The sequence below is a fragment of the Phascolarctos cinereus genome, unplaced genomic scaffold, assembly GCF_003287225.1.
Source record: "Phascolarctos cinereus isolate Bilbo 61053 unplaced genomic scaffold, phaCin_HiC Scaffold_9;HRSCAF=440, whole genome shotgun sequence".
NCBI classification, from domain to species: Eukaryota; Metazoa; Chordata; class Mammalia; order Diprotodontia; family Phascolarctidae; genus Phascolarctos; species Phascolarctos cinereus.
Window position 1 is genome coordinate 208,957,457 of NW_027556402.1, and position 15,806 is coordinate 208,973,262.

Genomic DNA, 15,806 nt, shown 5'->3' on the forward strand with positions numbered 1-15,806 from the left:
TAGGTGGAACATTTTTATACTTTGAACTTTGAGGAGGAGTGAGGAAAAGGAGCAAGCATTTATTAGGCTCCTGCTGTATATGCCAGGCACTGTGCTAAGCATTGTTGAGCAATAATGGAGAAAGGAGTCTAGAAGGAGCAGTAGCAGCATTCTGACCCCTGCCTCTCCAGAACCAGAGTATGTGTTTGGGGGCGGGAGGTGATAAAGGCACAGCAGTTATGGAAAGGAATGCCAGGGATATAGTGTCGTCAGGGGCAAGTGGGGCCTTGGTAATGATTAGTAGATGGAAGAAGGAATGTGAGAAAAAGAGATTCAAAGAAAGAGAACTGTCTTCCTTATGGAACTGGAATTCCAGAGGGCACAGTGGAAGCGTCAGAGAGGAATATGGTGGACTAGGGTTGAGGAAGGTGGGGATGAGATAATAAGACAATCATAAAGGGCCAGTGATTGATTAATACAGGAACAGAGAGAAACAGATGGTAGGTAATTGTTAGCTATTGAGACGGTAGTGGGTAGCAGATGAAAAAGAATTCTCTCAGTTTCTAGAAGGTGTTGCTGCTGGGGAAGCACCAGGGATATAGGGCCCAAGTCATTCTTGCTGGATAGTCCTTTGAGGGAGAGTGAGCTGGGCAATGCTGTAGCCAGCTTCCCCACCCAAGAGGATCTGGGTGTGGGTCTAGGTCAGCTCTAGCCCGTTGCTGCTCCTCGTGGGGGTGTGGAGATCAGTAGATAGGTGGTGCTGCTACCACCAGGTCCCCCCACCTGGAAGAAGGTACTGGGCCGGGCCTCAGTCTTGGGGTCACCTCAGCCTGTTGCTGGTGGGTACTGCTATTCCTACTGGGTGGCCAGGAGAGGGAATCAGCAACTGTTTGGTGATTTATGGTCTTAGCGTGTTGCTTAGGGGCACTAAATGGTTAACTAGCCCTAGGGCCCCCTGGCTACTATACAAATCTGATCTGGGTCTTCCTCAGTCAATCGCTAAACATTTCTTAAGCGCATACTAAGCCCCGGGCACCTGCTAATTACTTGGCACATTCTCTCTTTGCTTACACCAGGCTAAGACTTGTTACAGAACGAGAAATTGAGGCAGAACCTGAGCACATAATGAAAGTATGAGTGTTAAGACTATTCAAAAGAGTACTAAGTCTTAGAATCTCAGAACTGAATGAGACTGCATAGGCAGTCTAGTGTAGCCCATCCCTGAGCAAGGATCCCCTCTACACCTTACCTAGACAAGTGGTCATTACTCTAGGCTGGGGAAAAACTGCTTGAGTCACTTCCAAGGAGGCAGCCCCAGGCTGTGCCAATGAAGCCTCTTTGCCCTTTCAAACTCTTCTTCCTCAACTTTACTGAAACATAAAACTCTTAAACCAACATTGCATATAGTCATGCACCCAGGGCCAGTTCCTTCAGCCTGTGGTCTGGCACCCTGGGGCAATCTGGCTCATTTGACAAGCTGCCTCTTCCTATGGGGGCAGGTGGGCTGGTGGTTGTCAGTCTGTATTTTCAGAGCTGTCATGACATTCAGTGTTAATTTGGAACCAGACAGTAGGAGAGGTGACAGATAGGTTACTCCTTGGCCCCAAGGGGACTGCTCTATTTAACTCCAGGGAAAAGAATAAATCAACACACAGCTCTCTAGCTGCCTCCTTCCTCAAATATTAAGGGCTGATTAAAATTGCTTTACCTGGCTTAGGGCTTCCATAAGTTTAAAAAAAAATTAATAAGAATGCAACATATCCCAAACTCACAAGAATTGGGCTTCTTTTCCTTGCAATCTATTAACACAAATCTCTTTCTGGCTCTTAGAAATGTGAATATCGAGTCCATGTTCCTGGCTCTCAGGAGCTGGAGATTATCTCTAAATGCTCCCTGCCACAATCCACCAAGGCTAAGCTGATTTAGAGTTACAGAACATCTGCCCCCTCTCCTCATCGTAAGCTTTCTAAGGATTTCAATAGCGTCAATGTTGTTATTATTATTGTTGTTATTATCATTAGTTAGCATTTATATAGTGCAAATCTTAAGGTTGACAAAGCACTTTGCAAATATCTCATTTTATCCTCACAACAACCTTTGAGGTCGGTGCTATCCTTATCCCCATTTTACAGAAGAGGAAAATATAAGTCACTTCCCTAGAGTTACACAGCCACTAAGTGGGTGGCTGGATTTGAATTCTTTCTGAGTTGGAACTCACGTCTTTCCACTTTGCCGCCAGGTACCTGCCACCTCTTCCTCCTTTTCCTTCTCTATTAATGCCTCGTGTTTCTATAGCACTTTAAGGTTTGCAGAAGGCTTTTGTATACATTATCTCATTTGAGTCTTGTGGCATGTCATTCCCCCCATTTTATAGGTGGGAAAACTGAGACTTTGGAAAGTTAGGTTCTTTGCCAATAGTTGCACAACCAGTTTGTGTTCCAGAGTGGCATCTGAATTCAAGTCTCTCCTGATTCCAAGACCAATATTCTTTCTACCACACCATGATGCACTCACTTACTGGGCTGTAAGGTGTGTGTGTGTGTGTGTGTGTGTGTGTGTGTGTGTGTGTGCACGCTTATTTACTCTCTGTTAATAGAATGGGAAGAAAGAGATTTCATTCTAATCAGAAAAACCTTCACTGCTGGGATGGTCCTAAAAAATGGAAGGAGGGGCCCAGTCCTCTGGATTGTAATTTTTGGAAGTTTATTCAACCTCTGTGGCCAGTGATTTAAAGAGAATGAGGAGTTCCCAGGATCCTTTCCTAAAGCCACAACTGCTAAGTTATAGATTGATTCTCTGACCAACAAGGGACCTTGAAGTCCAACCTCCATTTGAAAAAATGAATCCCCTCCATATATCATCCGGTCTCAAAGCTTGCGGAGCTCACCACCTTCCAAGGAAGTCTGTTTGCTTGATGAATGATTAATTGTCAATAAGCTGCTCCTTAGACTCATAGGAGAATAGATTTCGAGTTGGGATCTTAGAGGTCATCTAGTCTAACCGTTTCATTTTGCCTATGAGGAAACTGAGGCACAGGAAGCTTAAACAGCTCACCTGTGGTCAGAGAAGTGGTAAGTGGCCAAGCCAGGAATTAAACAAAAGTCTCTTGATTCTAAAACTAGCCTACCTTCTACCGCACCATTTCCTTCCTTATATTGAGCTAAAATTAGTCTGTCTCTGCCTGACTCCTATTCATTGGCCCTGTATTTGTACCAAACCCATTATGTACCCTGGAAGTGGCTTTTTAAAATCTACTCCCCTCCCCCATTTTACAGATGAGAAAACAAAGATTAGTTAACACAGGTAGATGCATTTAGTCCATATATACAGCATAACAGAAATGTAAAAATATAGCCAATTTACAAGTACAGGGAGCTGATCTTGGGCTGCAACTGGAAGAGTAGCTTTGAAATGAAGACACTATGCGGCTATCTGTCCGCTACAGGCCTTTGTATGGACATTCAACCAAGACTTCACTAACAGCTGGACCCTCTGGAGCTGGGCTCAGTTTTGGCCACACCTGGCCTTCTGACCCTGCTTGCACTGAGACCAGTTTTGTACTATCATTGTAGGGATGCCGAGAGGACAGAGCGGCAAGCTGTCCCACAAGCCAACCATACAGACCCCTGTCAAGAGTGTGGCCGCATGGGCCCTGGACATACCAGGGACTGCTCCCAGCGAGCCCACAATGATGCCTTTGGCTTTGACAGGCCCGAGCAAGACGATGAGGAACGCTACGGCTTCCAGAGGGACCCTCTGGAGGGGAAGCGGGACAGGGGGAAGTCCAAGTCCCCCTACCCAGCAGCTGAGGCAGACTCCTTCTTTGTGGACTTACCCAGTGGTCCCAGGGCTCAGTCGGCCCAGCCTCAGCTAATGGAGAGGAACGGCGTGCTGCCTAGTTCCTTTGGTGGGGGCTCTGGGCTTGGGGAGCAGAATGGTACTGGTGGGTATAACAGGGTAATCCATCCCCGAGCCAACCCCGAAAAGCATGCCCAGAGGAGGAGTAACATGGCGCAGGTGGAGAACTGGGTGAAGGTGCAGAAAGGAGACGGCAAAAGGTCAGTAACAGACCAGGGCTTTGAGCCATGGTTTCCCCACCCCAACCCCCAGCGAACAAATCCAGTTCTGAGGTTGATTCCTCAGAGAGCAGGCCTCCGTAAGTGTAGAGGGCTGCAAATATCTCATTCACCCTACCATCTCAGGGCACTGCCTTTGTATATCCTAGAAATATTGGAAGCTCTTAAAGTAAATACTGTCCCCTTTTTTCATTATCAGCCTGGAAAGAAGGAAATGCCTGTTGAGTATTTACATTAAACCTTATCATCTCTTCAGCCAGCCTCTTTTTAATAAATTCAGAAATCCATCTAACACTTGAGGTTTTGGAAGTGCCACCTCTAACACTTAGGTTTAATTAGAGGCTGTTCCTAAGTTTGAGGAATTCTGGGTCACCTTGTCTCTCTTCCTGTCCCCCAGAGTTGAGGGGTAGCAGGTCTGTCCGTATTTAAGTTGTGAATGAATGACATGGTGCTACAGTACCTTTCCCCAGGCAATTTAGATAGGAGTTCTTAACCTTTTTTTGAGTGACACAGATGCCTCCCTTGGGAAGTCTGGTGAAGCCTATTCTCAGAATAATGTTTTTAAATGTGTAAAATAAAAATGCATGAGATTACAAAGAAAACCAATTACTTTAACATAAAAGTTATTAAAAATATTTTTAAAGTTCTCAGGCCCTACGTTTGAAAACCTCTGATTAAATATTCTTTGTTATATGGGATGACTCTCTTGGAGTGGAAAAAAAAAGCAGGCTACAGGGGGAAATTTCAGTAACAGAAAAACAAAATATATCAATAAAAATGTATTTAAAAGAAACAAAAATCCCTGATTAGATCAGCCCTTTCCAATCAAACAGACTTCTTAAATATTATTGATATCTTTTGCTCTTGTATCATCATTTCCAAATATATTTCTCCTCCAAACACTCCCCACAGAGCCATCTCTTATAACAAAGAAAAAAAAAAGGAGGAAAAAGTAGTCCAGCAATGTAGAGTCTGACCATATACTACAGCCTGCAAAGGAGGGAGGTGGGGGGGATGTTTTCTGCTGTCCTTTTTGGGGACCAAGCTCACTCATTGTAATTGCACAGTTTTTGGTTTCGTTTCTGCTTTTGTTTTTCGTCAAATGGACTTCCAAAAACAAGTAAAGAAAGGAAAAGCAGAAAAGATGCCCATTGTTCATTCACACACCAGCCCACAAGCCCCACGGGGGGTGCGGAGGCTGGCATGCTGGTATTGGAACTCTGAGCGGCAGCTGAGCCTGATGAAAACGTTCTAAATAGGCATCCTTGAGTCTCTGCATTCATAAGCCCTGTCTCCTCTGCCTATGCTCACTGGGGATGGCGGAGCTCCCTGGAAAAGAGAACAAACTGGAGGGTCAGGTATGAGTACCCTTGGTGGTCTCAGCCAGTGGGCCAGGGGTTGAGCTCAGAGGCTGCAGGTGCCCGGGGTGGGTAAGTTATGGGAGGGGTAAGAGCCCCAGTCATGATACCCAAGTTGTTGTGAAATAGACTCAAGGAGAAGGAAAGATATCAGCTGTGGTTTTTTCCCAAAATAGATTTTTAAAGAAATTTTTTTTTAATTTTACATTGCTTTTGGGGGCTGCTAGGCTGCTGACCTGTTCTCTCAAGTCTTATTTCTTATTGAAATAGGAAAAGCATGATCCTGTCTGGTGGCCCAAGGGGAACAGGTTTCCTGTCGATTGACTGCTTGGGGGAACTGACAGCATCTCGGAGTAGTGAGAGCTGGACAGGAGATAGAGGGCCTGGGATCAGATCCTGGCACTGACATTTATTAGCTGTGTGACCTTGCACAAGTCCAGTAGCCCCTTTGAGCCTCAGTTTTCCCCATCTAGAAAGTGGGGTGGTTGGGCCAGATGACCTCTGAGGTCCCTTTCAGATTTTATATTGAGATGCGGACAAACGGATGGTTTGCCTTTCCCAGGCCCTGTTCTGACTGAGGCCCTCCTGTTGACGTGTCATATCACTTCATTCAGTATTTACTTTACTGTGTTTCTCTTCATAGAATTTCAGAAGCAGAGGGACCTCAGAGGTCAGCTAGGTAAACCTCCCGCCCCTAGGAGGGCTCCTTTCTGTGGCTTTCTCAAGTAGGTGGTCAGCTAGTTTCTGTTAGTGCACAGCTCAGCACATGGTAGGTACTTATTGGAATGGAACGGAATTGAATTCCTTGGAACTTGCCCCAGGTGGTTGAGCAGACTGAGCCCCTGTGGCCCAGCCCTGTTTCCCCATGAAGCAGGTGCAAGAGCTGAGACCATGGCCAGGTTGATGAAACCCCTGTCCTCCCTCTCCTGCTGGTATCTCTCACCACAGAGGACTTGAGGGCTTTCGTGTCCAAGTCTTGCCAAAGGCCTGCGGGGCCAGTTTTAATTTATCATGAGCATCCGGGCTTCTCTTTCAGCCTAAAAAAGAAGTGGGCGTTCATTTGCATCCAGCCCCTTCCTCCCCTGTTGCTACCTGCCTGTCTTCATGATAAAAGCTGATGATGATATAGCAAGAGATTCTTTGGCCAGAGGACAAATGGCAGAGGCCCTTCCCCTCTTTGGCCATACCCCACCTGGGCTAAGTACAATGCTCTACTGCGTTCTAGAATTATCTGTATCCTTCCTCCCACTGGTTTCCATCAGTGCCAGGGTGGCACCCCTCATCTTTGACATCAGAGCTCATGTCCTTAGAACCAACGCTCTGACCTCATCAGACTTCTTCTGGATGGAGAATTCTCTAGAGGAAGAAATGTCTGTGGGATAAAAGAAACTCACACACAGAATCAGCCTAGTTTTTTCTGAATAGGGAGGTGGGAGGGCATCAGACATACTTCCCACACTTCCCAGTTTTCCCCGGGGGCTGAAAGAATGACGGTTAACAAAAGTCTGGGTTCACAAATTTCTCAGTGTGGGAAACATAGCGTAGCCGGCAGGTCATTTAGGCATCTCCTTGGTTAAGGAGCTCCAGCCCTGCTTCCCTTCGTCCACCCACCAACCACCTACTGGTAGGTGCTTTCCTTAGTGTGATCTTTTCGGGGAATGAAATTCTATTTGTTAAATAGCGTAGCACACCATCTAGTGGTAAGCAGCAGAAAGGACAAGTCCCCCTAGTTAATACTCAGAAAGTGCTCTAAGTTTTGCTGAACTCTTTATATACATTATCTCATTTGAATCTCACAGCAAACCTGGGACTGGCTGATGGGATGTAGATGCTATTAGTATCCCTATTTTATAGATAAGGAAGCTGAGTTTGAGGGTGAGTTGTCCGGGGTCACACAGCTGATAAATATCTAAAGCAAGATTCGAACTCAAGATCTTACCGACACAGAGTCCAGTATTCAACCTATTCTGCCATCTAATTGCCTCTTGACCCTCTATCTTTTTTTAAATTTAATTTTTTTCGGTTAACAAAAATCTACCTCCCCACAATGAAAGAGAAAAGAAAGCAACAAATATACATAGTCAAGCGAAATAAGCATTGGCCATGTCCAAATAAGATATACCTCAATCTGCACCTTGACTCCACGTCCTCTCTGTCAATCAGCTAGCATTTATTAAGTACCTGCTATGTGCCAGTCTCTGTGTCAAGCACTGAAGATACAAAGAAAGGTAAAAAATAAACAGTCCCTGGTCTCCAAGAGATCACAGTGCAATGAGGGGGTTGGGAGGTAGGCAGCATGTTTCATCCTGAGCCCTCTGGCATAGCGTCAAGCCCCATATCTAATCAGTCAGGTTAGCTAGATCCTTACCCTTTCTTCCTCTCTGAGCTTGTGTGCCTCGATTATTGGTAGTGAAGGAAGTGGGTGACCTTTTTCATTTTCTTCAATTCTATGCACTATTGTTTTAGCCCTAGGTTTGAGGTTTTCCCAGTAGTAAGAGTCAGTAGGATAGATGCCACTTCTGAGCTGGACCGATGCACAATTTGGCGTCTTGGATGTCCTGTAACACTGCGTTGCAGATAGGCTCCAAGGTTCCAAGACGTTTTCCCTCTTTCATTGACTATTCCCCAGCCTTTCTTCTTTTCACCTCCGTTCATCATCCACATGGCCTTGGATAAAACAGTTTCATTGAAGTGATGGAGTAAAAAGTCATGTTTCAAGGGTTTGAAAAGAATGTAGTTGAGAAAATTAGTGTAGACAACTCTTTTTTGTTTGGCTATGAAAGGAAGAAGAGATATAGACAAATAACTTGAAGAAATGGCAGAGTTAAGTGAAGGTTTTTCAAAGATGTGGGACGTTTGTAGGTAGGGAGAAGGGAACCAGTGGATAAAGAGAGATGGAAGGTAAGAGATAGAGATAGAGAATAAGAATGATCAAAGGGGGAACTCTTGGAAGAGATAAGATGGTACAAGATCAGGAACACAAGTGGATGGGTTAGCAAGGAGAAGGAGGAGAGAGTCAACTAGGAAAGAAGAGAAAGAATTGCTGTGGACCAATAAGGGTCCGTTTGAGATTGGTAACAAATTTGTCACGGAACCAGTCTTCGTGGTTGTGTGGCTTTCTGTAGCTTTAGGGTAGGAATAGAGAAGGCAGATTGTGAGGGAGACCACGGATTGGGGTTTGATAAAATGAAACTGCCAGTAATGCACTGGGGCAAGGGACTCAAGGGTAACCAGTAATGTGTCATTTGAACTGGTCAATATGAGGTCAGACCTGTGAAGAGATGGAAGTGGAAAGACAGTAGGGGATGATGGACTGGGAGAACAGAGAGAAACTGAGAGACTGGTGGGTGTAGTGAGAATGAAGAAGAAAGTTTTAGGAACGGTGAGGCAGAGGGAGAGATTGCAAGGTAGCAGGTTGTGATTAGAGAGGAATTTCAGGATTCTTATTCATGGAGGTAGATTGGCTTTGAGCAATGACTGGATCAAGTTTGTGAGCATCCCTCTATATGGCTGAGGTGGAATAAAGATGGAGGTCATGAGAGTTTAGGAGGTTGAGCTGAGAGGCCAGGTGGTTCAAGAAGACTTTTTTATTGCAGGTGCCAAGTATTAGGGCAGAGATTGGAATGAAAAATAAGACTAGCAAAGGAGGCTTCCTAGAAAAAGTATTGTTTGAAGAGTGTGTGGAATTTCATGAAGAATTAGAGAAAGGATGATGTTTTGGTGGGGCAAGATGGGAAGAGCAAGTGTACATAAAGCAGTGAGGTGATGGGCTTGGATAAAGTGGATGGCACATTTAAGGGGAATAGAGAAAAGCGAACTTGAGAGGGGAGGAGAAAGAGAGAGAGAGAAAGAAAGAGAGAGACAGAGAGAGAAACAGAGACAGAGAGGAAGTCTCAGAGAATTTAGAGTTCCAGGCGAGCCTTTCCACTTCCCCCCATTCTTTATCGTCTAGGCAGTGGGAAGCCACTTAGGGGTTTTGAACAGCAGAGTGATGTCAGGAAAGCCATAATTGAGGAAGATTACTCTAGTGGTCTAGATTAGAGATGAAGAGAGACTAGAAATAGGGAGACCAATTAGTAGACTATTATAGTAATCCAAGTGAGAGTTGATTAGGACTTGAATTAGGATAGTGGCAGTAGGAGAGAAAAGGAAAGTATGAATTTGAAAGAAACAATAAAAAGTAGTTTCATTTTATGTTTTAATTTATTTAATTTTATGTTCTTTGTAGAACACTTAAAATTCAATAAACATTTATTAAGCACCTACTATGTGCCAGGCACTGTGCTAAGCACTGGGGATATAAAAAGAGGCACTTTCTTCATAGCAATATTTTGAGGTAAGTAGAGTACAAGGATTATTATTCCTATTTTACAGATGAAAAAATTGAGGCCCAGAGGGGTTAAATGACTACTATTAGAACCAGAACTAGAACCTTAAATATTTTAACTGTAAGTCAAGGCATTGTCTACCATCCCACACTGAGCCCAAGAGTACCAGCTATTTATTGGATGCTAGGGATGAGGGAGGAGTCAGAGGTAACTCCGAGGTGTCAGCAAGTGGCAGAATGGTGGCACCATTAATTTAGATAAGGAAGAAGAGTGGATGAGGGTGGGGATATGAACTCAGTTTTAATGATTGAGCACAAGTAGTGGCAGGGGACCGAGGGGAGGATGTCCAAATGTATGTACTCAGCAGGCAGGTGAAGATGTAGGATTGGCACCTGTAGAATCCCTGTAAGAGAAAGCTTGGAGTAACAAGATGATGCCCTCCTTATTTCACATCGCTTCTCTTTACATAGTGAGAGTTCAAGCTAACCTGGACTCCTCATCCCTCCATGATCTCATCCTGTCCTCTCCCTCCTCTGGGGATCATTTCCATTCTTCAGTCACATTCTCTTCTCTTCTCAGACTGTCAAAAGTCCTTCTCAGACTTGAAGGCCCATCTCCGTTATCTCCTGACTTCATGAAGTTATCTCAGATTCCTCCTTCACCTATTGAAGTGATCTCTCCTTTCTCAAACTTTCTTATTGAGAATAATGATTATCCTTTTTCTTTTTTGCTCACATCACATTTCACCTTGTATCATGCTTGTGTGTGTTTATATGTGTATGTGTGTATATACACACACACAGAGGAGAGTTTGCCAGTTTTTTATTGGTGCCTTGCCTATAGTAGATGCTTAATAAATGTTTATTTTGTGATTGCAGAGAGAGATTTTTACCCATAGCAGGTGCTTAATAAATGTATATTTTATGGAATTGGAGAGAGAAATTTTGCCCATAGTAGATGTTTAATAAATGTTTATTTTATGGAATTGGAGAAAGAAATTTTGGGGTTGCTTCCAAAGAGGTAAAAGGTTAAAGAAATGGCCATGGGTTTTGTTTTTCTTTTTTTTTAAATCAATTAATTAATTGATTAATTTTTTGTTTTCAACATTCACTTCCACGAGATTTTGAGTTCCAAATTTTCTTCCCATCTCTCCCCTCTCCCCACCTCAAGACAATACTCCTTCCCTCAATTTACCCTTCCTTCTATCACACTCCCCACACCCCCATTCTCTTATCCCCTTTCCTTCTATTTTTCTGTAGGGCAGGATAGATTTCTATACCCCCTTGCCTATATATCTTATTCCCCAGTTGCATGTAAAAACAATTTTTAATATTAATTTTTAAAACTTTGAGTTCCAAATTCTCTCCCTTCCTCCCTCCCCACCCACCCTCATTCAGAAGGCAAGCAGTTTGATATATGTTATAAATGTGTAGTTGTGCAAAACACTTCCATAAGAGTCATGTTGTGAAAGACTAACTATATTTTCCTCCATTCCATCCTGCCCCCCACCCACTGTTTATTCTATTGTTTCTTTTGACTCTGTCCCTCCTCAGAAGTGTTTGCTTCTGATTACCCCCTCCCAATCTGCCCTCCCTTCTATCATCCCCTTCTCTCTTATCCCCTTCTCTGCTATTTTCCTGTAGGGTAAGATAGATTTCCAGGGTTTAGGGTTTTAATTGTTACTAAAATTCTAACCTGCAGGACTGAATTCTTAACATGCAAGACTGTATAAAGATGAAACAACACTGGTGGACAGGCCTTTCTATGATTATTTCTATCTGTTTTCCTCTAAGCCTGCTGACTGACAGCTATGATTGAGTTGACTGACAAGCCCCTTCTCTCTTCTCTTCAGCCTTGTCTCAGACCAGATACGATTCCTCCAGCAGGGTCCTGGCCAGTCCCTGTCCTTCTCAGAGAACTACCAGACCCTGCCCAAGAATACCCGCCATTCCTCAGGCAGTTCCCCACCTCCACTCCGCAACTTACCCAGTGATTACAAATATGCCCAGGACAGAGCCAGCCACCTGAAGATGTCCAATGAGGAGCGCCGGGCGCACCGGGACGGCACCGTCTGGCAGCTCTATGAATGGCAGCAGAGGCAGCAGTTCAAGCATGGGAACCCCACGGCCCCTATCTATGCAGGGTCCCCAGAGTTTGCCGACCAGGGCCGGAGCAAGAGCATGCTGGAGGTGCCTCGATCCATCTCTGTGCCACCATCTCCATCAGACATCCCGCCCCTAGGCCCGCCCCGGCTCTTTCCAACACGGAGGCCACACACGCCAGCTGAGCGAGTCACTGTGAAACCACTGGAGCAGAGGCGGAGTGTGGACATTTCCCTAGGGGGGTCACCCAGGAAGGTCCGGGGCCACACTCTTAAGGTGAGAACAGGGAAATCTCTGTGCAGCCTCTAGTGCCTTCCCCCACCACCATTCTACATTCTCCTCCCCCTTTTGATCTGTGCATTCCTCTTGCTGAGGGTAGACTGGAGCTTGAAAGTATTGGCCCCTATGTGCCAAGGGTTTGACCCAAAGAGAGAGTCTATATCATAGTATTGTGGTTACTTAGCCTTGAACAAGTTAATAACTTCTCTGAGCCCCAGTTTCATTATCTATAAAATGGGGATGATGTTTTGTTTATACTTTTTTTGTAAGACACATAGTGTATATAGGTTGTCTCCTCTTGTAGAATATAAGCTTCTTGAGGGCAAGGACTGTTTTTGGGTTTTTTTTTAATCTCTAGTGTCTAGCACACTGCCTGGCACACAGTAGGCTTTTGATAAATGCTTATTGACTTAATGATAATTTTTCCTGTTTCATGGGCTTGTTGTGAGGATGAAATGAAATCATGTGTGATTTCAGTCAGTCAGTCAAAAGCATTTATTAAGCCTACTGGGTGCTAAACTTTGGGGATAAAAATAAAGGCAAAAGATAGCCCCTGCTCTCAAGGTGCTAGAGAATCTAATTAGAGAGACAACATGCAAACAACTATAGAAAGGATAAATTGGAGATAATCAATAGAAGGTAACCAGGGAAATTCTTAAGAGAGGTAGGCAGTGTGGTGGAGGCATTGGACTCTGGGCTCTGCAGTCAGAAAGATCACGGTTTGAATTCTGTGTCAGATGCTTATTGGCATAGGCAAGTCACTTCATCCATCTGAGTTTCCTATTCTAGAAAATGGTGATAACTAGCATCTACCTTCCAGGGCTGCTGTGAGAGGTTTAAAGGAGATAATCTGAATAAAGCACTTTGCACATCTTAAAATGCTATATAAAGGCGAGCTATTATTAGTAGTAATTTTTTTTTGTGTGCACACTTTTTTTATTATGATAGGTCTCAGGTTTTTTTAAAAATAAATTTATTAATTTTTAGTTTTCAACCTTCATTTCCATAGGTATTGGTAGTAATATTAGCAACATGCTTCAAAGATCTGCTATCTCATTAATGTGATTACTCCCTTCACCAATGTAGATTGCAGCCCCTCCATGACTTATTAAGTGAATTCTTTGGTTGAATTTTTTAATCTCCCTTCAACCCACTTGGAGAAGACCTTCTTTGAACTGAACCAGGCTGGGCTTCAGAAAACAGACGTCTGGTCTGCCTGCAGGCCTATATTGAAATCTTTCCAACTCAGTAAACCAGTGATGGTCCACAGACATGCACAAAGTACCTGCTCAGACCTTCTCCAAAAATGCCTCCCTTAGGACAGAGGTTGTGAAGGTGATACTGGTGAAATGCAAGCATTTTTGGAGATCAGAGCAGGTACTTTGTGTGAACATCATTTTTGTGGTTATCTCATTGGTTTTTTTTTGATGAAGTTCTACTAGAAATGGTCCTGGGACAAGTTGCTATGCTGCTGTTATTTAATGTTCTATGGACCATAGCATAGGTGGATAAAATAGCTACTTTTTTTGTAGAGGCTTATGATTAGTATTTTTTTTTTTAGGCAATTGGGGTTAAGTGACTTGCCCAGGGTCACACAGCTTGTAAGTGTCAAGTGTTTGGTCTGAGGTCGGATTTGAACTCAGGTCCTCCTGACTTCAGGGCCAGTGCTCTATCCACTGCACCACCTAGCTGCACCTTATGATTAGTATTAGTCATGATCCTATCATAGAGGTGGGTAGCTGTCTTGTCCTTCCAGAGGGCTATCATGTCTACTATTTCATTTTCTCATCACAGCAGCCCTGTAAAGTAGCTATTATTATAATTATATTCATTTTCTAGATGAAGAAACTGAGTCCCAGAGATGGGGAAGTTGATTTTCCAAGGGTAGATGGCAAGCTAACAGGAATTGTGGTATAGTGGAATGCTGGGCTTGGAGCCAGAAAGTCTTGGGTTCAGATTCTCCCTGTGACCTTGACATGCTGGATGATTCTGGGAAAGTCTTTAAATGTCTCTGATCCTTACTTTCCTCATCTTAAAATGAGGGGGTTGGACCAAATGATCCCTTCCAGCCCTAAGCTTTTCCTGTTGGAAATGCATATCTCCCAACTCCTAATCTCATGCTGCTTTGTTTTCCCATTGCCCAGAGGACATTTTTACATTACATTCCATTTTTCCTGTGGCTGGGGTTGTTCTATGTGTGATTTCCCCCATCTTCCCTTCTGCAGAACTCCTCTCATGTGGACAGGCGCTCCATGCCATCCATGGGGTATATGACACACACTGTTAGTGCTCCCAGTTTACATGGAAAGTCGGTGAGTAGCCATGGGTAGGGCTGAGCTGGTTGGGGAGTGGGGGATGCTGGTGGGAAGCTATGTTGTTGGTGGGATGAGAGCAGGGAGAATTGAAAAATTGTACTGAATTCTCTCCCAGGGCGGATTCTTAAGAGCTTGTGGTATTTTCTGGCCACAAGCTTTTCTTCCTTTGGCTCTAACTCTTATAATTTGCCATTAACTGTGAACTATCTGGCCATGTGCACAGTCTGGTGATTTTGACCCTCACACTGGGCTTCAGGCAGCCTCTTTATCTGCTCTTGCACTCATCTGAGCTAAAAGGTAGAATTAATGGAGTAATTGCTTAGTGGCGTCCAGCGCCATGCTTCTCCAGCACCGCGGTGGAGAGCGTGATTATGATGATCCTCGCTGCATGCAGATGGCTAATTTCCTCTTTACAATGTGTCTACATACCTGCAGCCTGAAGAGTTAACATTACTTCTCATTCGATTAAGGAGACATCAGGCTAAGTTGGCTAGTGTGCGAAATTACACAATCGCCCAATTACTGCAACATGAGCCAACAATTCCCACCTACCAGGTCAGCTGCTAACGGGCCCCACCCGTTCCATACATTATCTTGTGGGGATCCACCCGGGAGCTGGGAAGTGCCATGCTTGCGGCCCATGCCCTCTTCTGCCAGCCATCTTGATCTGCTTTGCTTTCTGGCTTGTCCTTTCCTCCATTTCCCGTTAGTGTCCTTGTTGTTACTGCCCTGCTTCCCAGTGGTTTTGGCAAATCTCCAGCCACGGGGGAAGGGGGCTGCACGTGGGGCTAAGAGAGCCGGGTGTTGCTTCTCTGAGCTGGATGGAATGGCTAGCATCCCGGTGCCTTGTCAATGTGGGGACGTCCTCGAGCTCCTGAGGGCTGCTATTGCCACCAGTGCCCCAGGGCCCTTTGTAGAAAGCCCAGCTGAGCAGATTATGAGGCACTGGTGCCACACAAACTAATAGTCCCTCGGCTTGGCTAGTCAGGGGTGGCCTGTTTCCCCTCCCGTGGCACCTCAAGTGGCTTTAGCACGTGTCTCATCAGCCTGTGCCCAGGCAGGAAAGGAATCAGTTGTGAGAGGCTATTGTCATTGTTTGAATTCTCAGATTGGACTAGGTGTTCTTTAAAGTATTTCCCAGCTCTAAAGGTCATAGGCTCAGACCTGTAGAGCTGGAAGGACCCTCAGGGGCATGTACATATACATATACATATATTCCAAGCCCTCCATTTTACAGACGAAGACACTGAAGTCCGAGGAGTTGAAATCATTTTCCCAAGGTCACATAGGTAATGCAAGGATCTGAACTTGGATCCTCTGACTTCAGAGCCCATGTTCTGTCCGTGTGATCTGAACGAGAAATCATCTC

At 44.6% G+C, this 15,806-nt stretch overlaps 1 protein-coding gene across 8 annotated transcripts in view; it reads left to right on the forward strand.

Moving 5' to 3' along the window:
• The window catches only part of PLEKHA7 (pleckstrin homology domain containing A7), a 261,079-nt gene that overhangs the window by 198,890 nt on the left and 46,383 nt on the right, over positions 1–15,806 (forward strand). For 7 of the 8 annotated variants that reach the window (XM_021005362.2, XM_021005363.2, XM_078148643.1 and 4 more), the window contains 3 exons: positions 3,552–4,037; positions 11,594–12,119; positions 14,348–14,434. In XM_021005362.2, coding sequence (XP_020861021.1) covers positions 3,552–4,037; positions 11,594–12,119; positions 14,348–14,434 — 1,099 coding nt within the window. The remainder of the gene's footprint in view (positions 1–3,551; positions 4,038–11,593; positions 12,120–14,347; positions 14,435–15,806) is intronic. The other variant, XM_078148644.1, reaches the window with a different exon arrangement.